Below are 26,321 nucleotides of genomic sequence, written 5' to 3'. Positions count from 1 at the left end.
CACATCGAGTAATTGCAACCACTCAAATACACACCTGAAGACACTTACTTGCAAAACTGAACACCAATCAGCCTGCTACAAAAAGCCCTCAGTTTAGCCATTTCAAGAAGCATGGATGGAGGAGGAGGAGGAGGAGGAGGAGGAGGAGGAGGAGGAGGAGGAGGAGGAGGAGGCCATGCACGGACCCCTATTTCTGATGATATAAGAGCAACTTTGGTGGACCATGTCATCAACCATGGCCTGACTATGAGGGAAGCTGGGCAGAGTCCACCCACATCTAAGCCGCTTCACAGTGGCATCTGAAATAAGAACATTCCGACTAGAATACAGGTATGTCTTCACCTCTCTACCTTCTACTCTACTCAGATAGTATTTACAGCACTGTACTACAGTATATCACATTACCACATCATGTAAAAAAAACAGGGTATTGCAGGGTGCTAAAGCTCCTTTTGCATTGGTCCATCTCTGCAACAAGAATCTTCTGCTCCTCCTCAAGTCTCCTTACTGACATGATGATGTCAAACGCCTTTCTCTTTGTCCTTAGATCAACAGAGTCTGGAATGCATTCATGATAAATAAATAAATAATTTGTATTAAACATCAACCTTCAAAGAATCTCTGAAATAGTATGGGGTTACAGAATGACATTTGAAGCATTGTGGGTTATGTGTCATTATGTATCAGATTTGTCAGAAGCAGTCAACAGACAGTAACAATTACAATTATTTGTGACTAAATGTATTACAAGTAATAATTTCCTCACCGTCAGCCCAATCATTCATCCAGTCTTCCAATTGGCTCGCTGTCACTGTCAATTGCGCTTTCATGGACTCTAGGTTTTGTAACTGGCTTTGCAGAGCTTTTGTGGTCTACAATAACAAACAGTGGTAAGAAACAAAAAAACAAATGTCCAATGCACAGCTTCATACACTGCTAACATGCAGTACTGAACATCTAAAATTAATTCTACTGATGTCATTACCTTTTGATATCGGCGGGTCAGTGAGATAGCCAAATTGTTGAACTTTTGCTGATTCCAGCGCATGGCCATGAGAGTCAGCATGTCTGTACATCCTGCAAACACAGAAAATATGATGTTACCATATTCCTCCTACTTATTATGTAAGGATGTAACTAGTGCAGTATGTGGTAATCTTACCTGCTTTTGACATATGCTTTGTGGTTACTGCAATCCTAGAGAGGAAGGCATTGCACTGTTCCACCTCCTGCCCTACTGTTAAACCAGCCCCATCCTAATATGCCCCACTCCATTTTACCTGGTTAAGAATAAAAAAAAAAAACAATTAAAAAAACCAGATGTTTGCAGATGTTCAGTTTAGATAATGCGATTCTATCACATAGCAACACTTCCTTACCTCGCATTTAAAATCATGGGCTTTGGCATGAAATACCGAAAGGAATGGCTTCATGTTAAGAAGGTGCTGGAACTCTGGACAGCTTTTTGCAACTCTTTGGAGGTAGGGCCAATATTTGCAGGTCACATCCATACAAAAAAAGTGATTTGCGTACTGGCCAGCTTTTCTTGCAGGTACAGGGGATAGGCAAAAAAATTTCCCCCCATACATATTTAAGGCACGGAGCAGGACTCTGTGCCGACACACCGCAAGCTACAATCCCTCCTCGTCTACCTTGCTGGCAGATCTTTGTGAGGTCTCTCTGGCTGCTGACCACTCCCCTCCACAAACACCTCTTCCAGTGACCTACAATATGGAAAATTGCTGATGAAAATAAGACTCTCCTAAACAGACTCTTCAGAAAGAGGTTATTATAGTGCTGTAGTCTAATTATCATCTAGAATTTTACATCTTTGTTTGTGTTGTGAATGTGGTCTACAAATCTTTTCACGTCTTCGTCCTTGGCTATGAAGACGCCTTCAAAGATGGCCTGTTCCTCAGATCTAAAAAAAATAAAAAACAACAATTGGTGATGGACAACAATTTATGATCACTTATAATCTGAGATTTCTTAGTTCACATTAAAGAGCTATGTTTTCTTATTAATACAAACACTGTGATACACAGTTTGGAGTAGCTAGCAGCATTCTTGAAACCGTAATGCTTGCGGTTTCCATCAACTGAAACTGCAAGCATATGGTGCATGCAGGACAGTTGAAGGGCTCTTCCTTGCATATGTTGTCCACCTCAAATCGCACAGCCTCCCACTCAAAAAAACATTTCAGAAAACTGTCTGCTGAGATCTTGCTTACCAACCAACAGCTCAAAGATATCAACAACACTGCAGGATAGATAAATTCAATACTCACGCGACCAAAGCGGACAGTTGGCTGATTCAGCATTCTTAAAAATGCTTGGCAGGACAGTCCTGGTGCCGCCATCTTCATTTCTTCAAATGAAAAAAGACATCTGTGGCATAAAGTGTGGCAAATTGAAGGGTTGCAGGCCAGTAGTCACTTCTGTTTAGGTCATCGACTCCAGCAGTCCAAGTGGATTGGCATGCCTCACAAATTAACTCTGGCATGCTTAGATCATGTCGTCCTGGAAATATCAAAAACACATCCACTGTAATGTAAACCAGGGTTTGGGTTCTTTGTACAATTTATATATTACTTTGTATACTTCATATATTTTTAGTTTTATATCTATGTCAAACATGTAGGGAGTCGCGTATGGATAGATATTTATTTTAAAGATGCTTCTCAAACAGGACAAAATAAAGTTCTTCACATTCTTACCATTCATTGTGACCACAGCAACAATCTTTCCTGGACTAACCCTCAATGACTCTGGTGAACAACCACAGATTTTGTCAGGCATCTCCACAGGTACAAGCCGGACTGAAAAAGATCATACAGTACACTTGAATTATGTTAATTTGTATTGACTGAGAAATATAAGATTGTAATAGATCAATGGCAATGACAGAACATGTCATCCACTTATCTTCTGAAGGGACTGTTCAGCAGGCATCCCCGAGGCATGGCGAACGACGCAGTGTCTCGTTCCCTGTCTGATTCACACTGAGAATATGCTGTGAGACAAAAAGGTCTAGGGCTAAAGGGGCAAGGAAATTGGGCACAGTAGTTTGTGTTTATTTCTATATTCAGATGGATCAAAGGAACCTGAGAATGGAAGCTTTGATTTTGTTATTCCAGATTTTAATATAAATGTTAACGAACGAACACCAGATCATGTAATATAGTTGAGATGTTAGTCTTAAGCATTGCAGAACACAAATTAAAAAAGATAATAATATGTTCAGATAGTTTATCAATGTTTATATCTTTGCAATTATCTCAAAACAGACTTGATATTATCTATGAAATATGAAACTAAATATAGACTACAGCTACATAATCTAGGTGAAAAAGTTTTGAAGCAGGACACAGCTTAATTATAGAAGTAACCTATCTTTTAGTAAGTCAGCAACAATAATATAGCCTATATCATAATTGCCTGCATCAATGGGATGAAGGACATAAAGGACATCATAAAATAAATCAAAAAGTGGGAAAAATGGAATCCGAGAAAAAGAAACCCAGAGCAAGCGATCATATTAAGGATGAGAATAGGGCACACTTCGTTAAATAAAACAATAGTAAGAAAGTGATTGTGGAGGAGTCAGTTGAACATGTAATTTGTCACTGCCTTAATTATGGAACACATAGGATAAAGTTAAAGGAATAATTAAAGAAATATGAGGTGAGTGTTCTAAACCTTAAGAATGTATTAAAATTGAAGAAGAGAAGAATAACAACTTTTTTGAAGGGGGTTTAATTGCTGTGTTCGAAATCGCCCCCTATAGGCCTACCTTTATTCACTAGGCTATTCCCTACATTAATCCACTAATATAGTCCATTTGAAGGAGTGAATGAAAACGAGTGAGTGAATTCGACACTGAGTGCGCCGGAAGGGCTGCCGCTTTTGTAGGCTGTTTGTGCTTGCTGTTTTAATAATTAATTGAAACGTAGCAAACTGGCAGCTCCAGTAGTAGCTAATAAAAATATCTATCCTGAACTTTGCTATGGAAACTAGCATTTATAAACCATAATTAAACAATTTAATAATCAATTAAAAAGGAATTTATACCTGTATGATATTGATATCACCAGCTCGGTTTGTGAAATGGATGGATGATTTATTCAGCTGCGGCGCCATCTCCTGGCGAGACTCGGGAATTCATTCATTATGGGTATCCTCTACTGTGGCCCACACTCAGTAGGTGGCAGTAATGCACCTTAAATGTAGGTTGAACCATCCGGGAACCCTTAGCGCGGGAGGGCGAAGGTTACAAACAACATGGCTGAAGACACGCAGAAGGAGAATAGTTTTGTTGCTTTTCGGCAAAATAGAGAAGGATGTTGCTGATTTTTTAACACTTCACAGCATTCCACAAATTAAAACACGACGAGATGGACTATAGCGATGTTTGAGCAAGAAAGAACTTGTCTTTAGTATTTGAAACAAGTAGAAATAACACCGCCTATCATCTGTTTGAGAGGGTTTGTGTGAATAAACTGAGGAGCAGCATGAACCGCAAGAAAGACAAGGGCTTTGAGAGCCCACGACCATATAAACTATAAGTATCAAAATGCACTCTTTCTCACCTCATACATGGTTATGATTGCAGTTGTTTACATGTCAAAACAGGAGTATAAAAAATCAACATCGTATCTTAAATAAATAATCAACATCTCAACCGCCGCATGAATTTAATGCATTTTTTTTTTTTTTTTGTTTATCTCTTTACAACCCACCAGGTTGTCTGCATTAACAACATAAATTTTCAGAGGAAGTCTGTCATTGTGAGTAATCATGTATATTTGATTTTGAATATTATGTGTGTATGAAGCAGAAAATGTGAAGTGTCTACTGAAAGACTAAAAAGTTCAGGTTTTTTTGTGAAGATTGAGACAAGACTGTAAAAACCTTTATCTTTTAACATTATGCAAAACAACAATACATTATAATGGACAGTCAAATAATTAGATGGGTCATTAACCTTTAATTCAAAGATTTAATGCAGATTTTTTTGTTGCATAAGCATGTGAAGTATTTGATAACTTGACAAATAGCTTGTTGATGAAAATTCTATCCTATCATTTTACAGTTAAAGCTATTTTGCTTATGGTATTGATAAATGTACCAGGATTTTTAAAAGCACTTTTGTATGGATTTTTTATAATTGTTTTGCTCTGAGTAGGGTTATGTGGAGCTGACCATCTTTCCAACAGTGATGAACCTGAACCGTATTAAACTGAACAGCAAACAGTGCCGTATCTACAGAGTGAGAGTGAATGATCTTGAGGCTCCATTCATTTACAATGACCCTACGCTGGAGGTCTGCCATCATGAATCCAAGCAGTAAGCTCAGATTTATTTATGAACTCTCTAATTAAAAAACACACACACACACACACACTACGTAATATGAAGTAAGATGAGTCACCCAGTCTGGGATTGTGCAGAAAGATGTAATATAACTAACATAAAGATGAATTATGAATCTCACAAAAACTGTCATGAAATGTGTAATATTTCATCCCACCAACAACCCTCTAAAAATATTTAAATTACATAGTTTCGCATTAACATGTTTGTTGGCATAATTTTTAATGGCACTTTAGTATATTTCTTCCTCCTGTTCTCATTACTGTAAGGTGAAAAATAATTATTTAAATGGTATTTTCATATAATTTGTTGTTCTGCCTTTATGCTCTCTTTAATAGGATGATTTTCATTACTGTATTTCAGAAAGTAGAATTTTGGGGTGATGTCAATGCAAAAATCTTATTGGTCCTTGAATGTGCCTATAGGCTTTTCTTTATGTAAAATATAATTTATTTTTCTAATTTTATTATTATTATTATTATTATTATTATCATTTAATTATCATTATAAAATTATTATATACCTGAGAATGTCTGTCAGTATCTTAATTTCTAATGGGTAATAATGTATTGGTTTTCAAGTGTGTTCTTGTCTTCAACTTGGTGCATGTTTTACTCTGCTTAACAGGAGGAACCTGAACTATTTCTCCAGTGCTTACACAGCAGCGGTTAGTGCTGTGGATCCAGATGCTGGGAATGGGGAGCTTTCCATTAAAGTTCCTTCTGAGCTCTGGAAACAGGGAGATGGTGAGTAGATCAAGCAGTATGACGTTTTAATTTAATTTTAATGTCTGTTCTTATGGCTTAAGTCTTTTGTAATCTGATGGTTTTAACAACTGAATGAAACCAATGAAATGGAAGCTTTGATAATCCTTTTTTTTCATACTGTGATGTACATTCGAGTGTAACTGATTATTGAAGAAGACAAAAATGTAGGTTGGGGATTTGTTCTTGTTGTTGATAATATTTTGAGTTGTGGCTGTTGCACTTAAACAATGGAGAAACGTGCATGAGCTTGAATAAAATTCTGTTGTTTTCACTGGAAGATTAAAAAAATATGGTATTTTAATTTGCTATCGAAGTGGCGGAACTTTTGACGTCACTAGTGCTCACTATGTCCCTTAATAATGCCTCAATTTTAAGGCACAGAATAATATCTGTAATAATAATCCATTTGTTTGTGTGCAGAGATGAAAGTTATGAAGGTGTACATTGAATTCTCATTGGATCAACCGAAAGGAGGGTTGCATTTTGTAGTACCTGATGTGGAAGGAAGTATGGCAGAAAGATCAGCCCATGTTTTCTCCTTTGGCAACCAGAATTCCTCACGGTAAGCTGCAGACATTCATGAAATGGAAGATCATTGTCATGGTAGTTATGGTTAAAGATTTTAGGCTACTTCCACAAAGTGATTCAGAATTACTAAGATTACAATCCTACATAGATTACATCCTCAGCATTATTATTGTGTAACTAGGATACTCTAGGATACTCTGTATAACTAGGACACTCAACTTTGAGCCTTCCTACATAGATTATATCCTCAGCATTATTATTGTGCTCTTTAGGAAGGCTCAAAGTTGAGTGTCCTAGTTATACTTGTGTACAAAAGATTTAGATGAAAGTATATTAATGAAGCTATATATATATTATAACTTCATTATAGATACTTTCATCTAAATCTTTTTAAATTAATTACATGTTAACTCATGCAATTAATTTAAAATCATTAACGCATGGTAGGTGGAAATTTCTATTCTAACCTCTTAACCTGATTTCGCTTCTCTGTTTGCTATCAGATAATTAAGCCGCTAAACTACAGGATTTTTTACAGTGACCCAGTAAGTGAATCCATTCAAACAATCAGTCCAAAACAGCGCTAATAAAGAAAATCTAGGCTTATTACATCAGAGATGGCAGAGAGAAGTCAAGTCAAGTCAACTTTATTTATATAGCGCTTTTCACAATACAGATTGTATCAAAGCAGCTTCACAGTATTAAATTAAAATAATACATCAATGTTTGTTTCTAGTGTAAAACGTCCACGTTTGGTAATGCTGATCAATAGTATTGTTGATTGATTAATTAAATTAAGTATCCCCAAATATCCCCAACTGAGCAAGCCAAAGGCAACAGTGGCAAGGAACCGAAAAACTCCATCAGGTGACCTAATGGAGAAAAAAAAAACCTTGGGAGAACCCAGGCTCAATCGGGGGCCAGTTCTCCTCTGGCGTTTATGAACTAGAGACCGGATATAACTGTAAGATTAAAAGTATTATTACCCTGGCTGAAGAGATGCGTCTTTAATCTAGTTTTAAACTGGGAGAGCGAGTCTGAGCAACAAACAGTATCAGGAAGGCTATTCCAGAGTTTTGGAGCTAAATATGAAAATGCTCTCCCTCCTTTGGTGGATCTGGATATCCTAGGTATGACCAAAAGCCTCGAATTTAGTGATCTTAAAGAGCGCGATGGATTATAGGGCGATAGATGATCCGTTAAATAGACTGGAGCTAAGCCGTTTAGGACTTTATAAGTCAGTAGCAATACCGTGTAATTAATACGGAACTTTATAGGTAACCAATGTAGTGATGATAAAATCGTAGTGATGATAAAATCATCAGTGACAGAACATCAGAATCATCAGAACAGTGACTCGCAACCAGTTGTCAGTGAATTATTCATTCCAGTGTCTGTTTAGCTTTAAAACACGAGCTGTCATTGTTTCTGAAGACCGCTAGCCCTCACGCATCGCTGTGTGTGAAACACAGACTGAACAGAACATCAAAACATCCCAACACTGTATGGCCAGATGATATGCAAACTATGTTTCTCAGCTGGATGAGCCCTGTACTGACAATAAATCCAAAATAGAAACATTTTGTAATATTAACTTATCCTATTTATTCATTAAATAAAAATAATCACTGTCAGGACAGATCATAAAACAAAGTGCTTAGAACTATTTTATATTTATATTATACCCTCTGCCACCTGATGGAGTTTTGGTTCCTTGCCACTGTCGCCTTTTTCGTCTTTTTTCACCTTTTTGCCATTGGCTTTTGGCTTGCTTAGTTGGGGACATTAAATTTAACATTTAATTTAATTTTCAACAATAATATTGATCTGCCTACATTGACACCATTATATGAGAACTGAACTGAGCTGAACGATGACATCACGGTTTTCTCCAGAGCGGCTATATATACACGCATATATATATATATATATATATATATATATATATATATATATATAAATTAACTAAATTAATAACTTTTTTACAACAAAAATGAAACATCACAGAACTTAACCTGGACTGTGACACTATTTTCTGTGACGCCTGTTATCTCTGTAAAGCTGCTTTGAAACAATCTGTTTTGTAAAAAGCGCTCTATAAATAAATGTGACTTGACTTGACTCAAGGTGGCGCTCAACACATGAATTAGGGAAACTTGAACAGAAGTTAACTAGCCGAAAAAGAAAATGTTAGCAAGTAGCAAGAAAAAGGTTTTTAACGGGATGGCGGACAGCAGGGTGAGTAAAATAAGGTCTGGATGCACCCCAGCTTTAATTTTTTATATAAAATATTTTAAATGTATATATATATTTTTTACCATTGATGGGACAAACATGTTGTAAATAGACATTTTTGACGTTCTTCACCGAGCACTTACACAGATACACACGGGAGCGTTTAAAAGCAGTCGTTTATCAGCGGATACCTAGTATATTCTCTGACAGACAGATCCGCTAATAGACGCCTGCTTTTAAACGCTGTTGGCGCTCGGTGAAGAGCGTCAAAGATGGTCAAAGATGTCTATTTATAACATGTTTTTGAAGCTTTGATCATTGTAGCCAATCACAGATATAAATGTTGAGCGCATGAACACAGTGGCCAATCAGAGGTGTTTAAGAATCTGTTCAATAGCGGTCAAAATTCTAGGGGGAAATGCTGGTGTCGTCACATTTTAAAAATGTTAAAATACAAAATGTTAAAAAAGTTGGTACCTTTGACAATATTATTCCCAGGTTTATTTTAAGGAAGCTGGTTAACACTATGGTAAACACACTGGATGTTTCCAGGTTTAATAAGTTGATAAGGAGCTAAATGTGTCAATTTACACACAAAGAAAAGTTTAAGCTTTTAAAAAGTATAAGCATAAAATGTTTAATTTACTTAAAATGTTAAATTTAATTTACAGACTGAAAAACATTTTGTGCTAACAGTTTGGACTTGAATAAAGAGAGAACCTGCACTTAACCTTTTCACAGGCATTTATTTTTCATATATGGATATCGTGATGTATCATTACAGGATTGTCTAGCAATATATCGATTATTGCAGAATTGCTGTATTGTGATATTATCGGGACCATGAGTCGTGTATCGTAAGGTACCCTGTTATTCCTATATCCCTACTCAACAGATATGTCTGTGATTTGGCTACAAAGCTCATCGCTGCAAAAACACGTTGTAAATAGAAACCTTTGACGCTCTTCACAGAGCGCTTACACAAACACTCACGGGAGCATTTTAAAGCAGCCGGCTATCAGCGGGTACTGGTACTGCAGAACGGCAGGTATAGTTTGGTGGCTGCAAAGATATTTTCAATGCAGGAAAAACCTGATTGTGATATTGTAAATTGATTTTATTTTTACCCTTCATAGGCATTTTTACCTATATAAGGGCAATTTTTCTAACCTAATTAAATGTATTGCCTTATCTTTTATGTCAAATTATTACATTTAATCAATAGAATTATTTAGACACTAGACAATTAGAATAATAAGACAAAAATAATAATAATATTTTTACCAAACTAATTAAATTTGTTTTGCAATGCAGAAGAAACACAAAGCTGCATCTGAAGTGGCATTTATATTTATTTACATAAACTGTTTAATGCAACTCAAAGGGGACATTAATTAATTTAACCTGTAGTTACAATGGCATAAATAATGTTTTGAAATTAATGTTTTAAAAATAAAACTTTGATTATTGAAATATGAAATTATTTAAAAAAATAATAAAAGATACTTTAATTATACTTTTATGAAACTAAAACCGGCAGTAGGTTGTTGCAAGTCACTCTTAATGAGTGAGCAATTTAGTCATTCATTCAGCCGAATCGTTCAAACGGCTGATTCATTTTCTGAACAAAGTAATTGGCTGCATCCAAAATCTCATATTTCCATACTATATAGTACACGAACAATGCCTACTATGTTGAGCAGTAATATGGTATCTACAGTGTAAGTCACTTAATATTAACTTCTTGCTTATTGAACAGTTGCATAAAATCAATATCAATTTGCAATTGTGTCGATATGTCGCTCTTCACGTGATATTGTTTAACTATATCAAATTATATAAATATAAAAGACAGAAAAATGTTTTGCCCCCATATCTTGCATTTTAATGTTAAATCATGCAGAGAAAGCATGCACTCTAAATGCACACACACATCATGCAGGCAATCTATATAGCACACCCCTAATGTACATACACACCAACTTGTCTGTATGAGTGTAATAGTACTAATTGATTATTATGTATTTCCTAATCTTCTTCACTAGGTTCTGGTTTCCATGTGTAGACTCATACTCTGAGCTGTGCACATGGAAGCTTGAGTTCACAGTGGATGCTTCCATGGTGGCAGTGTCCTGTGGGGACCTAGTGGAGACAGTCTACACCAACGATATGCGCAAGAAGACCTACCACTACATGCTGCCCATCCCCACTGCGGCCCCTAACATTTCCCTGGCTGTGGGGCCCTTTGAGATTCTAGTGGACCCCTACATGCATGAGGTGTGTGTGAGAAAATCTAATGTCATTTTTAGTTTTGAATCCATAGTTTAGAAATTTGGAGGGTAAGACTAAGGTCATTTTCAAAGATTTTTGTGAGGATTACAGCTTTTCACCTGATCTGTCGTAGTTGTCATTAATGCGGAAAGGTCTTCCAGTGGTTTTCCTTCAAAATAATACATAAGTCAATTAAAACAGGAATATATTACTATGTTAAATTACTTTAAATGTACCCCCAATGGCACATGTATAATACTACTACTACTACTACTACTACTAATAATAATAATAATAATAATAATAATAGTATAATAATAATAATAGTAAAATAAAAAATTGATTCAGGATAAAATTTAATTAAAAATAATTATATTTGTTTTATCAGGTCATTTTTATTTATTCTCCTATTATTTATTTATTTATGCAGGTTTAGGCCTCCATAGAAATACCAGTTATTTTAGTTTTTCTATAGTTTTATTAATAGTTTGAATAGCTTTTATTTGTATATTTTTAGTTTCACGTTAATTTTAGTTAATTTTTTTAATTTATTTTTTTATTTCGTTATGTGCTTTTCAGAGGTTGCGTTAACTGAATATTTCCCATCATTGACAGATTTTTTTTTAGCAGTGATGGAAAAATCTGAAGGCCATCTTTAATCTTTACAGATCACACTGAGGGTGATCTATTGTAACTTGTAACTGTAACCCACTCCTGTCCAGTTGATGGCGATTACACATATTAATTGGCAATTAGCTTGTATTGTCTCGTCCTTGTCACTGCTACATACAGTTGCAAAAATGTCACGGCAGCTGAGTGTGAGAAGTTTCTTCAAATGGCCAAGTAGTTGTGATATTGTTAATAAAGATGAAAAAAGAGGAACTGATGCAATGGAGGATGAAGGACAAATAGACAACATTTATCAGTCACTTACAGCAGTTACGGGGCAACCAAGCGGCAACAAGGAGGTCAGGAGGGAGTACCACGTTCAGTGGGAGCAAGAATTCACGTGGCTGAGAAAGGAAGGTGGCAAAATGTTCTTCGACATCTGTAGAAAAGCTAACATGAGTAGTGGAGGGTGTCCGAGGGTGCACGACGATGCAGATCAGCTTTGAATGATCACAAAAGTAGCCATAGCCACATTGAAACTTCATGAGTGGTCAAGCATGTCGAAAAATCACAGGCTGCCTGAAACGAGGTATTAAAAACACAGTTTTGCACAGTGTTGCATGGCAAATACAAACACCCCGAGCCACCTATATCCTAACCTAATTCACCCATTAAAGTCTGCTGGGTGTCCACACCTGAACAGTACACCCACCAAGACACTGTCAATTACATGGAGGAGGCTATAGCAATGACCATAAATAGCTCTGTTGATGATCGTATCGCCAACAGCAGATATGTCAGGATAATAGTTGATGAAACGACTAATATCACGGTTGAGAAAATGCTGATAACATACCTGACACTTCAGCAGAGAGAGGAGCCTGAAACTGTGTTCATTGTAAATCATGTAATACCCTCTGGCACTGCAGAATGCATCACAGCAAAAATAATATGTGTTGTCAGGCCGTGGTGTAGCTAAGGATCAGGTAGTTAGTTGGACCTGGGATGTGATGGAGTGAATGTGATGGTGGGTTGAAAGGCCAGATTTGCGCAACATCTTCGTCAGAATGACTGTCCCTACCTCATAAATATTCACTGTGGTGGCCACAGAATGGCACTGGCTCACCACTATTAATAACATATACACATATTACAAGAATTCCCCCATTCGAACAAGCCGATTAAACAAGCTCCAAAATGAAATGGAGGATCATGACATGTTGAGACGCAAAGTTTAAGGAAAATTGCCTCTGCATCAGTCTCCCTTGATGCGTTTGATTACGCACAGATGAGCACCCAGTTTAAGTCGATGCGGACCAGGAGGAAGATTTGAGTTCAGGCAGCTAGGCCTACATAGCATCCATTAAATTTAGTTCAGTTAATTTTTTTACATTATGTTCTTATTGTAGTTGAAATTATATTTTGTAATATATTGTGCTGTTTATAACTGCCTGTTTAGGCATAAAAGGTTGTGTTTTAATTGTCCCCGCTGTCAGTGCAGGAAAAAAAACATTCATCTGCTTCGTGTTGAACATGAAATTTCACTCAGTTTGTGTCATCTGTTCATACATAAATTAATTAATAATCTAGCCTATATGCTCGTCCTGTAAGTTCATGATTAAAATGTGAATGAAAACAAAAGCTAAAGAAGTCTTATTCAAATATGAAAATCAAAATGACGAATAGATTATGACAGAATTTTTACGACCCTGTCCGTCAAAATGACGGACAATGAGAAAGTCTGACGCGACCTCTGGTGCTTTTGTCATTTTATTAATGTATTTTTTATTTATTTTTATATTAGTATTTAGGTTTAATATTTTTCATTTCAGTTTTAGTTTTTATTTATTTCCAGTTAAAGGTTGTATCAGTGATTTCAGGCCCCCCAAAAAAATGATCACATTCATCTAATCTTTCATAACGATTCGCTAGCTGCCCGCCCCATAAGCATCCTGTCAAAAAAAACTCTGTAGGCAGACTAGGCTCTGAGATCTGCACACAAAAACAATTGGTTTCACCAACCACTCAAAACCAAAACAAATAGTGTTCCAACCAATCACCGACAGGGGGAGGGTGTTGTGAGGTTTTGTGCTCGTGCACGGCTGCACGTGAAGTCGGAGCTGAAGAAGAAGCTGGCTTAAAACCTCACAACACCCACCCCTGTCGGTGATTGGTTGGTTTGCGACATTCGTGACGTTCGTCTGTTACAGGACAACTTGGTTTGAATAAAATTAATATTTGTGTAGTGTTCAATGTTGTTATCAATAGAGATACGCGGATGGGGGTATTAGTTCATCCACAACCGCATCACAAAACTCATCATCATCCGCACCAACGTTTTTTGACCAGATTTCAAAGCCGCACCCGCCCGCCATCCGCTGATTGTTTTGCGGTCTATGGACGATGCAATGCTCTGCTGATGCGAGCCGCAAGAAAGCCTTTGTCTGTTCTAGAAAGGATGCAGCAAAGATATTTAATGCTAATGTATGAGGCATAGGCCTACGCTGAGTTTCATTCATTTACGATGAGATGCGCTCTAGTTCAACTTCACAATGCAATGCAAGTGAACGCGGCGCATCGGAGCCTCAATGTCACGGTTATATTGTCTCCTATATTGTCTTTTTATTTATTAAATACATGCAATTGGTTGATGAAACATTTATTAAAATTAAGATACAATTTGTACAAAACGAAATTCGCTTTAAAGAAATGCTTTCTACAAAGCAAAACTTAATGAAGTGGTAAAAACCATGTCTCCCGATTGCAAATGTTCATTGCTAATATTTATTATTGCAAATGTTTTTCATTTGTTTAATAAATCTCATAATGATGGCACATCACTATATCATAGCTTTTATTTCTATCTCAAATGATTGGCGGTCGCTTGGCAAAGAATCAAATACAGTTGGAAACGACGTAGACCATTAATAACACAGACTGTTAACAATTGTTTTTAATTAGTATTTAAACATTCTCTATGATAAAAAATGTTTGTAAAAAATATTTTAATAACACGGTTTTGGCGGTTATAGATTTGTAATGACGGTGTTCAACTATAACCGTCGGTCTCACGGTTATATGCTAACCGTCACACCCCTAATATTTAGTTTTATTTCAGCTTTATTTCAATTAACTAGGGATGCACCGATACCACTTTTTCCAGAATGAGTCTGATACCGAGACTTATTTTTAGTACTTGCCGATACAAAGGCTGCTGTCACTTTAAGAGTTGCATGTATCCAACATACTGTTACATGCGTTTTCTTTACAACTGTTTACGTTCTCTGAAGACATAACCGACTGTTCACAAGGATACTTGCCTGTACGGGCATTTTGACAATTTTGTGTGAATTTGTCCATTCACGTGCATGAAGTCATGAAAGAGAATTCAATTCAAATGGCTATTCAGTGTACGCTTCGAATGTTTGCGCACAGAAAAGACGTTGATTTTACCATATCAATCTGTGAGTCCGATGATGAAACAATGGAAGAACTAGTTATTCAACCCGAACCTCCATCGCAAGGACGACTCGAGCAGGACTCAGTGTTTCACAGTGATACACTACTCAATTTGAGGAACATTATGTGATGTTGCAGCTGTAATTCCTCACCATCAGCATTAACAAGTGTATGTCCATCAACAAACCCATTATATTTCTAATTTATTGTGGTGCACATGTGGGAACTGTATCATTAACTGTATTAATAATAAGTGCATACGTTAGCCGAATGATTGATGTAACATTAACGTGAGTTAGCTGGTTAGCCGGAGAACTACACAATATAAAACACAAAACTACATATTTTGAACACCTGGTAGAAAATATATACATCAATAAATAATCATACTTATAAAGTGGATACTGTCCTGTCTTTAATGGATAAGTGTTTTGTAAACCTCATTTAGACCTCATGGAGATTTTAGAAGCATTCATCAAAAGGTTATACTGCTGTTGTATCGCTGTTGTAATTTTAACCAGACTTCATTTGAAAGGGTTTACAAAGAGAATTTGCTTTTGCAGAACAGAAAACAACGTCTTCTCGACATACAAAACACAAACCAGCTACAGCGGTTGAGGGCGTGCCAAGTTGTTTGCAGGCAGACAACATAAAACATAGGTGGGCATTAGGCAAATGTGTTACCCAGTGACATGTACCCGTCACGGAAGTAGGATTCGAATTCCTGATTAATTCCTGACTCTTTTAGGCGGTTCAGAGTCGATTCTTTCTTTTGAGAAACAACTATTTATCAGTATCGGGTATCAGTATCATATAAACGTATGTTTTTAATAGTTTTATTTTTATTTAACGACAATAACCCTGAGTAATACCACTACTTAAATATTATTTCTAGTTTTTTACAGTGTAATAGTAACACCTGATGTGGACAAAACAGGAGACAAAGTGCATTGCTCGTTATTAACATTATATTAACATAGCATTAAATTACAAAAAAAAAAACTGAACACGGCTGCAAGGGTGTTTCTAATACAGTGTTTCCGCGGGGCATTAAAAAGCATTAAAAGTCATTAAATCGATTTTGCGATAATTAAGGCCTTAAATAGCATTAAAAAGCATTAAATTGTAATCCTACAGGCATTCAATTTTTTTATGGTTTTGAAGAAAATGTTATATTATCAATTTATTTGAATATAGTCTTCATGATTAATAATTTGTATTTGCTGTCGCAAAATATGTAGGTTAGTGTGATTTAAAAACACGCGGAAACAGTTTGGTGATTGCCTCCGGCCGGAGCAAAGTTGCGGAGGTGGCGCGAGTAATTTTGGACAGCAGGAGCAACAGGAATACAACTAGACCAGAAAACTAGGGAAAGTGCAAGGAAGACAAACAATTTAGAACATGGTTGGTGGTCAAAATAAAGAAGGATTTTGCAGCGTTTGTAAAAAGGTATTTAAATTGGGTAGCTACAATGGGAATCAACGGCGTAAAATCTCATATGCAGTCTGTCTGACAGCCACAGGTCGACGGTAAAAGGCAGACAGCAATTAACTATGTGTAATAACTTTCCCTCATCAGCTCGACATCTGCTGTTGAAGCTCACTTTGCGTTTTTTTTTTTTACGCGTTAACGCATGAGAATATTTTTGTCCAGTTTAACGCGTTCAAATATTTAACGCAAACGCAGCATTCGTTAATTTTTGGGTAGCGTTACATTATATGATCCCACTCTTATTCATGTAAATGCTTTTAAACGCGCTCCCTGTGAATGTCCTGTCTATGTGACACACACACACACACACACACAGAAAGACGCGCGCCAGATCGTGCGCACAGACAGAAAACCTCTTTCGCGCTTGAACGAACAATAACACACAATTTTGCCAAAATGTCTGTTTTGTGAGTATCCTCATAAAATAAGAGCAGTCTTAAATTAGTGAAATAAAGTCTTTAATGAACGCAAAGAGTTGTGAGAGAATGAGGCGCTTGTTAGATCCGTGTTTCTGTCAGCAGCTGCTCTTAAAGGGACAGTAGCCAATAAAGCTTTCTGTCAGTGAAGTTAATCACAGAACCAGAGAAAATTACTCACTGCTATTGACTAAAGAACTCTTGTAGCTTCAATAAGCATTAGTCTATATTTAATCTATAATTTATGCTGTGGAGACTGTTTGATAACTGCATTCAATTTTTGTATGTTAGACAGGAAGGCCAAAGGTAAATATGACATTTATTATACGTTTATGTGAGGATTGTTTGTTAAGTTCACTTAAATTAAAAGTTGTCATATTTTTTTTTTAAGCCTAATGTTAAAAAAATTGATAGCTTTCAATTACACTGTAATGTTGGATGGCTATAATTAATGTTTAAAATTAGGGGAGAGAAATCATTTTTATCCAGATATCAATAGCTGTATTAGTATCAATGAGACTGGCCTTTATGTTGTCTCTACATTCATTTGTAGATTAACTGTGAAATGATTACATTATAAAATATATAAACTAATATAAACCTAAACAAATGTAAGTGTTTTTAATTGCGGAAAAAATGTGTGATTAATCAAGTTAATTTATATATATATATATACATACATACATACATACATAATATCCGTGGTTAGTCATGGGTCGTGTATGGCATTAAAAATGAAAAAAATGGCATTAAAAAGGCATTAAATTTAAATTGAAGATCCCTGCAGAAACCCTGTAATAAAGCTGTTAAGGTAGTGATCTTCTGAGTGCTGTAATCCATCTCTGTACTTTTGTAGATTTTGTAGATTTTTATATAAGCAATTAGTATTAAGTTATTTAATATATACATATGAACACAATTTATTATGTACACTGTTAAAGTTCCTTAAAATGGTATTAAAAAGTATTAAACGTCCTGCAGATACTCAGCATAGACATACCTGGCATTGTTATTGACAACAAGTTTCCCTTTTGCAGTTGTCCACTAGATGGTGGTGTGCTTTTTTTATTTATAGCCTAAATGTGATATGGACTGCCAGAATGTTTAATGTCCTAACTGTAGGTGAGTCACAGGTTAGATGCATTAGATCATCCAGATTTCCCAGATCGAGATGATTAGGTACACACTTATATAATGCTTATATATTGTATGTAATAAACTTTTTCAAATGTAAATGTTTTCCAGTGAAATTATTGTTGCTTTCTTTATTCACTAAATTGTTCTAAATCAAATATGTTGTGCTTTCACAGGTGACTCATTTTTGCTTGCCTCAGCTTCTGCCCCTGCTGAAGCACACCATGTCCTACCTGCATGAGATTTTTGAGTTCTATGAGGAGATCCTCACCTGTCGCTACCCATATGCTTGCTTCAAGACCGTCTTTGTGGACGAGGCTTATGTGCAGGTCTCATCATATGCATCAATGAGTATTTTCAGGTATGTTTATAATGACATTACAGGGTTTTTCCTGGGTCCAAAATGGTCTTCGGTCGAACATGGTCATCCACACACGCAGTACAATGTACCCTATCCATGTGAACTGCAAGCCCAGTACTGACGATAAATCCAAAATAAATTCAAAGAAACAGTTTGTAATATTAACTAGGGATGGGCAAGAGTACGCGAGTACTCGTACGTGACAGCAACGATCGATCATTAAAACGATGATTGCCCTGACTTATAAATTAGTAAATATATTGCTCTTTTTTTTTTCTGATTGATTGTTGCGGCATTTGGGGCGTTTCCTGAGGTCTGTTTTGTTAGCGTTAGGCAGCACGCCTTCCAGACGGGCGAAATAAAGTGAAACTGGATTAGAAAGCGAGCTGCAGTGATGCCTGGAATCACTTCATGAAATGCATTTAAGTTCAAGATGTGCAGCGCCAATCTCTCAGATACAGCACATTATAATGAGAACACGATTGTAATAGAATGTTGTAAATTTGTGCTTTAGTTTTTCAGCACGTTGTTAAAGGAATTGACAACATTCTATGATGTGTCATAGAACAGGCTTGAGTTTACTGGAGATCATTTACTCTACAGCTTTACCTCAAGCAACTATTTCTTTTAGATGTTTCTTTTTCGATTCAGTTTTTATTGGCATGTTTTCGTGTCATGTTTTTATTTGTCAACATAAATTTTCGTAACAGTCTTAAAATATTTTTTTTTATGTGACAAAAAATATGCATTACATAGTCTACAGAAAGTGAGCAAAGATCACTGTCATTATAATCACTGAAGCTGACAATTATTTCAGTTCAACATTTGGTACACAAAGCTGCGCTCTTGCGAAAACTCCCGTTATTATCAATTCTACTTTGTGCGATGAATCTCTTATTGACATTTTGTTATACTTTATATAGGATTATAATGAAAGGATTCACAAGCGTGCAGATCTCGTGCTGAACAAAAGCTCAGCCGTTTGTTGAGCGGATTCTTACTAACTTAAACAGTTAATCTGATCCATTGTATTAACACACTCAACAGACGTGTCTGTGATTGGCTACAAAGCTCAACGCTGCAGAAACGTTGTAATTGGAAACCTTTGACTTTCACAAAAACCTTTCTCTTACACAAACCCTCACGGGAGTGTGTTAAAGCGTTTAAAAGCAGCCGGCTATCAGTGGGTACCGGTACTGCAGAATGGCAGGTATCGTCACATTAAACTATCACATAAATCTTTGGAGGAACAAAGATTCATTTTGGTGGCTGCAAAGATATTTTAAATGCAGGAAAAACCCTTGCATTAGAAAAGTTTTTTTTTTTTTTTTTTTTTTTTTGCGTGTGTGAATTTCAAAGGTTTTGTTAAAGCTACAATATGTATTTTTTTTCGCCGCTAGGGGTCGCTAACCTCTTACAATAACAAAGGCGTAGGTTGATGACGCAGTGATAAGCGGAATGATGGGACTTGTCGTCATGCTGAAGAAGGATGTAATAATGTTTATGGATGAGTGAATACATTGATGTTTTTATTAACATGACTGGTATGAAGCAGGTTGCGATTGCTAATGAGAGACAGATCAGCGCCACACGCGAGTCTCGCGGAAATAAAGGAAGGGCATTTCATTCTACCGAACTTACCCGCAAGTGCTGAATTAATACTCACACAGGTCAGTTTATTAGAAGAATGAAACTTGAGTTAACGCAGCGCTGTTTCACTTGGTCTACACTATCACACTAAACAGCATTTGAGTGTGTTGAAAGTTATAATGTTATTCTATGTGTTTGTTTGTATGAGACTAACAGTAAGCTAGATCAACATTAGAATAACATACTGCTGATAATATTCTAACATTTCATCATGTTGAGCTATATAACATTGATTAGTTTTATGTACATTTGCTCACCTGTCTAATAAAGTAGGCTACGTGCAGGAGCGTCAATTCGTGACTCGTGAAGCTCTGTCAAGTCGAAGTTTGTCACGGACGTGGAGCTCTCGGCATCTCGAAAACGCCACGCTGATATTGATCCTCGTTTTAGTTCTCCTTTTGTCCGAAAGTCTGCTTGCCATGGTCCATAATGTTTGAACGAAACAATGGCTGTCGCCATGGTTACAATGGCAGTACGTGTGGAAACCAGGGATAACGCGGATATTACGTCTAGGTCTGCACGATTAATCGCAATAAAACCGCACGCGATTTGGCATAGGCTGCGATTATTTTATGCGCAGCTTGTCAGTGGAGTGCGGCTGATTGGTAGTAAATACTGCCCCATTTGAACTCCAGAGGGCGCTCTCATGCAAACACGATTATGCCCCGCCGCAGAAGTACAATAATGCGCATCATTCCAGGAAATCCCTATCGCTGTAGCTGAATAAACAGAAGATTGAAACGCTTTGATTAAACATGACTTATAAATACACGACTGCCTTATTCTGTGTAAGAAGGCACATCATCTCACAGAAGGATGCTCAACTGTCATTATGAAGTGAGTTTGGAGTAAATGCATGTTATTAAATGTTGTCTGTTGTTGGACAAGAGGTTCATAAATGCTTCTCATGTTTTGGAAAAATGTTTGACGCGTGTTGTTTTTTCAAATGCACGTTATAAATGACTCAAACTCAGTGCTTTCAGATGGAGCAGCGTTTACAGAGCCGTACATCAATGACGAGCTGCGCTTAAAAAATAATCGCAGCCTTTGCGATTTTAAAATCGCGATAAGCCATCTCGATTTAAGTGTGATTACATGTAAATTGCGATTAATCGTTCAGCCCTAATTACGTCATTGACAGGCGACAAGTGAACAGGGAGTCAGGGACGAGCCATTATTAGGGGTTCAAGCATGTAGTGCTGAAACCCTATTGTTATTGTTAATTTTCCCATGATGCAGCATTCTCCATCTAAAACTGACCGGGCAGACCGAACCGTAAGTCGTAGAGACTTGAAACTTTGAGGGCTGGTAGTACTCACACAGCTTACAACGTCACCAAGGCCCGCCCCAATCGGCCTGACGGGGGCGCTACTGATTAGGGGCCGCTAAGACGACACAATTCTCTCTACAAAGACTTTAAACGCGAACCTGTGAGAAACGCTGATGGCGTTCACATGCGCATTAAAAATTGGTTCTTAATGCACATAAAAGCAGAGGCAATCCTTCACCAGTGCATTCTTATTATTTTAGCCATTATTTTACAGTTTAAAGGTCCCATTGCATGGATTATTTTATTATTTTAGAATGTTTCCTGGGGTGCCCTTATAATGTTAGTATGTTTTTTAGATCAAAAGTTGTTATTTAGAAATAAAAGGCATATTTCCTTGCCTGATTTTAGCCTCTGATTTGAACGCTCTGTTTGAAGGGGCGTGTCTGCTGTGAGACTTCAGTGTAAACGCCCACTGCTGTGATTGGCTGACATGCTTGCATATGAAATATCTAGCATTACATGTGGAACTCTCTCGAAAACTTTTACTATTACAGCTATTAAACGTTTTTACTATTACAGCTATCGGGATTAACGAATCGTGAGAAGTTTAAGTATTTAGATCTATTCCCATCACATAAAAGGTTGCAGTGATGAGCATTGAGCAGATGACAGCCTGTTGATCGCGTGAATGAAGATCTTATCATTGCAACGCAGTTTCTGCACTCTCACTAATGATTTCACCAATGCAAACATGAGGTAAGTACAGTAAGAGCTTCGTTGTGCAGTGTAACAGCGTCATTGATTTCATAACGAGTTTTGGCAAGTGTCCAGATAAACTCACGCTGTGTGATTGACAGCTTGGGCGATTAGAAAGGGATTGTTCTTTGATCGCTTTCTGTATATTAATCACAGTTTAAGATAATTTTCATCCTACTAAGAGAAACGACGTGAAGTTGATCGTTTAGTCACTGGCTTGATTTACTGATGCATAAATAGTACTGAACGACTTTGAGAGAAAGATTATCTGTCTGAACTTGAACAATTACACATCAGAAATTCACATAACCCTCTTCAGAGGCTCGGATGAAGGAACTAAAAAAATACTTTTGTGTTCATTTGTACATCCAAACACTGAGCAACTGCCATGCTTCGCTCATTTGCAAGCCATGATGTCTCTTGAGGAAAAACCAATATCGCGCTCGCGCAGCTCATTTTCTCATGGACGGGCCAAATTCTTCTTGCGGGCAAAGAAGAGAAAGGGGAGGTAACCTTTCCCCTTATGACGACTTAAGGGGAAGATTTCTAGATTCGCCCGTCTGAGCTTTCGTTTTCTCAAAAATACCCAGGGCTTGGTTTACACCCATCAAAACGTTTAGCCAATGGGGGATCATAGGCAGGCTAGGGAAACTCATATTAAGGTTAAAAAACCTCATAAAGTGAAATTTCCATGCAATGGGACCTTTAAAGTGAGTTTAGAAGGAATCCTCCTTGTTCCCAGTTCTGTTTGCTGTACCCTTTGCCACATCTCTCTCAAACATAATGTTTTTCAACTCATTAACAATCCATGGTGCTCTAACATTCTTCACTGTACATTTTTTCATAGGTGCATGTTTGTCCACCAAAGGGTAAAATAATCTTTAAAATGCTGAAAATGCATTATCAGGATGAACTTCCTAATAAACATCAATCCAACATACATTAATTACGTCTGTACAAAATGATTATTGACTGAATCTCTTATATGATCTTTTATAAATTACTTTTGGTTTCCTAAGTTTTCTAAGTGTTCACATGCTTGCTAAATAAAACTTAATATCTTTTTACGCATGTGTGCTTAAAGGCCTTAAACCAGGGGTGTCAAACTCAGTTCCTGGAGGGCCACAGCCCTGCAGAGTTTAGCTTCAACCCTAATTAAACACACCTGATCAGCTAATCAAGTCCTTCAGGCTTATTTGAAAACTGCAGGTGTGTGTGTGTTGAAGCAGGGTTGGAACAAAACTGTGTAGGGCTGTGGCCCTCCAGGAACTGAGTTTGACACCTGTGCCTTAAACGCTTGAACCTCGGTAAATGCTGTTTGCAGCTTTAATTTATATTTTATTACAAAATGCTTACATATTGTAGCTTTAACAGAAGCTACAATGTGATTTGATGCACTGTTTCATTTTGTGTCTGTGTTTTTCTTTGTTCTTCTCAGTACCAACCTCCTGCACAGTGCTATGATCATAGACCAGACACCTATGACCAGGCGCTTTCTGGCTTATGCTCTGGCGCAGCAGTTTTTTGGTTGCTTCATCTCTAGGATGTCCTGGTAAGTAGGTAGGAATGGGGAAACCATAGTAGTTTAATGTTTGTTGCCTTTTTGTTATATAGAATAATATATACCTTTCATACATGGAGGTTGCAGGAAGGTACTTTGAGCTTGCAAGATATCCAGTATTTATTGAACGAGTAACTCCTGGTTACATGACAGATTGTTTTTTGTTTCAGTAAGCATTTGATTCTGCCAAGCCAGGTTTATTATTTTTCTCTTTGTAATATTTTTATTTTATTTATTTTATTTATTTATTTTAAATCCTTCAAAATATCAAATATTACAGATAGATTTTGCACTCCTGACATAAATTAAGAAATTGTCACTGCAACCTAGTTTTATCATAAACATCATAAATATCGAAGCTGGAGTCTTAAATATTTCTAATGATACTTAGTTTGTCCTGATCAAGTAAGAGTGTGATGTTTTAAAGTGCAGTGAATGTTGAACAACAATAATCTGGGGCTATCGGCGATCTTTGTCTTTAAAGGGGTTCATTTTGGTCCCTGGCTTTATATTCAAACTCCACATGGTCTATGAACATTACCATTGTCCCTGAGCAAAACATTTAACCCAAAGGTTACTTGAGCTTGTAATATGTGTACTATTGCTTTAAAAAAATCTGACAAAATAGTTATGTCAGACGGTGCTTATTTTGTTAAAAATGTGTTAGGTCTTTGATGTAGAAATTACCTATGAAGGAAGTATGATCATCACAGAGTCTCCTTTAGCCCGATTTCACTTTTCCTTTTCACTGCTCTAGTTTTGGACTACTTTTTTATCTTTCATTGTTTCATTGTCAAGCTTGGTAGATCCCTCTCTGTTTTTCTGTTCTGTATCATAAAGATGGTTTCTTCCATCGTGCTGGCTTTCTAACTGAAGTACTCTTTGTGTGTATGTGTGTGTCCCCGAGAGATTATGAGTCCATTTGGTCCGACGCTCTAGTTCTTTGTCCAAAGCTTTGATTACTACTTACAATAAACTCCCTTGTGTGGTGAGTGTCTAAAATCAAAATCAGATGTGGAGGTTTCTATAGCAGACTTTATTTATTTATTTATTGTTTTGAGCTTGTACGAGCCCCAGCTGGAGAACTGAAGTTGCTTTGAAATGGAGAACAGTCGCCTGCCTGCAATTAATGGTAGTGTTTGATGCTGTTTAACCCTGTAATTGAAGACAGTGTTGGGTTTAGAGTGATGTCATAGCAGTTGCAAAGTGAAATGTGTCTTGGATGATTTTATTATTTTGAATATACTGTTGTTGTTTTTTAGGATATAGGGCCTAGATTTAAATCAATATGTCAGATTGTTTCTTCTTTCTTTTTTATTATTTTTATAAAAAAAAAAAAAAAATCCTAATGACAGTGGGATTATTAAGCTTTCCTTGAAAATGTGTGCCACTAAATCTAGCCTTACATCTCATTCTTGAAGTGTCTGTTCATCCAATAAAGAGGTAAAAGGCCTGGATATGGAATGTGCTACTTCATTATAAATAAATAAAACAGTTTTTTCCCCCCTCTTTTGCACCTCACTTGAATACTACGTTATGAATGCCCGTGCGGCTGTGTGCATTTTAAATGGGCAAAGTGAGGTGAAATCTGACTCCTGCGACGCTCATGCTGAATTGAGCAGACACGTTCAGTTTTTAATTGTAGTGTCTGTTCTCTAACTGAACTAAATTATATTTATTACTATAAAAAATCTAAATGACGGTGTATTTTATATACAATGTGTATTTTGAATTGCAGGTCTGATGAGTGGGTTTTGAAGGGAATTTCAGGTTACATTTATGGCCTCTACCTGAAGAAAACATTTGGAGTCAATGAGTATCGTCACTGGATTAAGGAGGTATAAAGTACAGTGGTCGTCAAAGGAGAGATATTGCCCAAACATCTACTTTTTAAATGCTGAACTGTTTGTCTGTTACTCTCTTAACCTTCAGGAACTGGACAAGATCGTGGAGTATGAGCTAAAGATGGGTGGAGTCCTGCTACATCCCACCTTCTCTGGTGGAAAAGATAAAGACAAGTAATAACATCACCTCTATCATTGTATATAAATTATACACACTCATCCAAACTTGCACAAGAGATGTTGTTTCACACAGAGTGAGAAAGTTGTGTCTTTTTTCCTTTCAGTCCAACACCCCACCTGCACTTTTCCATCAAACACCCCCACACATTGTCCTGGGAATATTACAAGATGTTCCAGTGCAAAGCCCACCTGGTCATGAGGCTCATTGAAAACCGAATAAGCATGGAGTTCATGTTACAGGTAGAGGAACTGAAACATTTAAGAAAGGAAGTGGTATATTTCATGGTGGTTAAATCTTGAATAGGTTCCTCTCAAATCCTCAGTTTTAGACCACCCACACAAACTGATTTGCAACTAATTCTTTATATAAAATTATCATTGTCCTTGTGGCTGATTTATTAACTGTTCAGTCTAAGG

General features: G+C 36.8%; 2 protein-coding genes across 2 annotated transcripts in view; one reads left to right on the top strand and one right to left on the bottom strand.

Annotated features, from left to right (window-relative positions):
- Window positions 1-409: 409 nt before the first annotated feature.
- On the bottom strand, window positions 410-2,813 carry LOC307173067 (uncharacterized protein; the record flags this gene model as incomplete). Its single annotated transcript, XM_079895870.1, has 8 exons — window positions 2,717-2,813; window positions 2,288-2,519; window positions 1,828-1,921; window positions 1,626-1,724; window positions 1,163-1,280; window positions 986-1,077; window positions 767-872; window positions 410-558 (listed from the first exon to the last, which is right to left on the bottom strand). The coding sequence occupies exons 5-8, from the start codon at window positions 1,173-1,175 to the stop codon at window positions 410-412; spliced, it is 360 nt and encodes a 119-aa protein (XP_079751996.1). The 5' UTR covers window positions 1,176-1,280; window positions 1,626-1,724; window positions 1,828-1,921; window positions 2,288-2,519; window positions 2,717-2,813.
- Window positions 2,814-4,392: 1,579 nt separating this feature from the next.
- Window positions 4,393-26,321, top strand: part of taf2 (TAF2 RNA polymerase II, TATA box binding protein (TBP)-associated factor) — a 47,537-nt gene continuing 25,608 nt past the window's right edge. Inside the window, exons 1-11 of the mRNA XM_079895301.1 lie at window positions 4,393-4,561; window positions 4,733-4,786; window positions 5,185-5,345; window positions 6,000-6,118; window positions 6,560-6,701; window positions 10,948-11,179; window positions 18,459-18,643; window positions 23,758-23,871; window positions 25,619-25,718; window positions 25,813-25,898; window positions 26,009-26,144. Of these exons, the coding sequence (XP_079751427.1) occupies window positions 4,511-4,561; window positions 4,733-4,786; window positions 5,185-5,345; window positions 6,000-6,118; window positions 6,560-6,701; window positions 10,948-11,179; window positions 18,459-18,643; window positions 23,758-23,871; window positions 25,619-25,718; window positions 25,813-25,898; window positions 26,009-26,144 (1,380 nt within the window). The 5' untranslated portion in view covers window positions 4,393-4,510. The remainder of the gene's footprint in view (window positions 4,562-4,732; window positions 4,787-5,184; window positions 5,346-5,999; window positions 6,119-6,559; window positions 6,702-10,947; window positions 11,180-18,458; window positions 18,644-23,757; window positions 23,872-25,618; window positions 25,719-25,812; window positions 25,899-26,008; window positions 26,145-26,321) is intronic.

This window comes from Squalius cephalus, assembly GCF_949319135.1.
Source record: "Squalius cephalus genome assembly, chromosome: 15".
In the NCBI taxonomy this organism is placed as follows: Eukaryota; Metazoa; Chordata; class Actinopteri; order Cypriniformes; family Leuciscidae; genus Squalius; species Squalius cephalus.
This window is presented reverse-complemented; position numbering and strand designations above follow the sequence as displayed.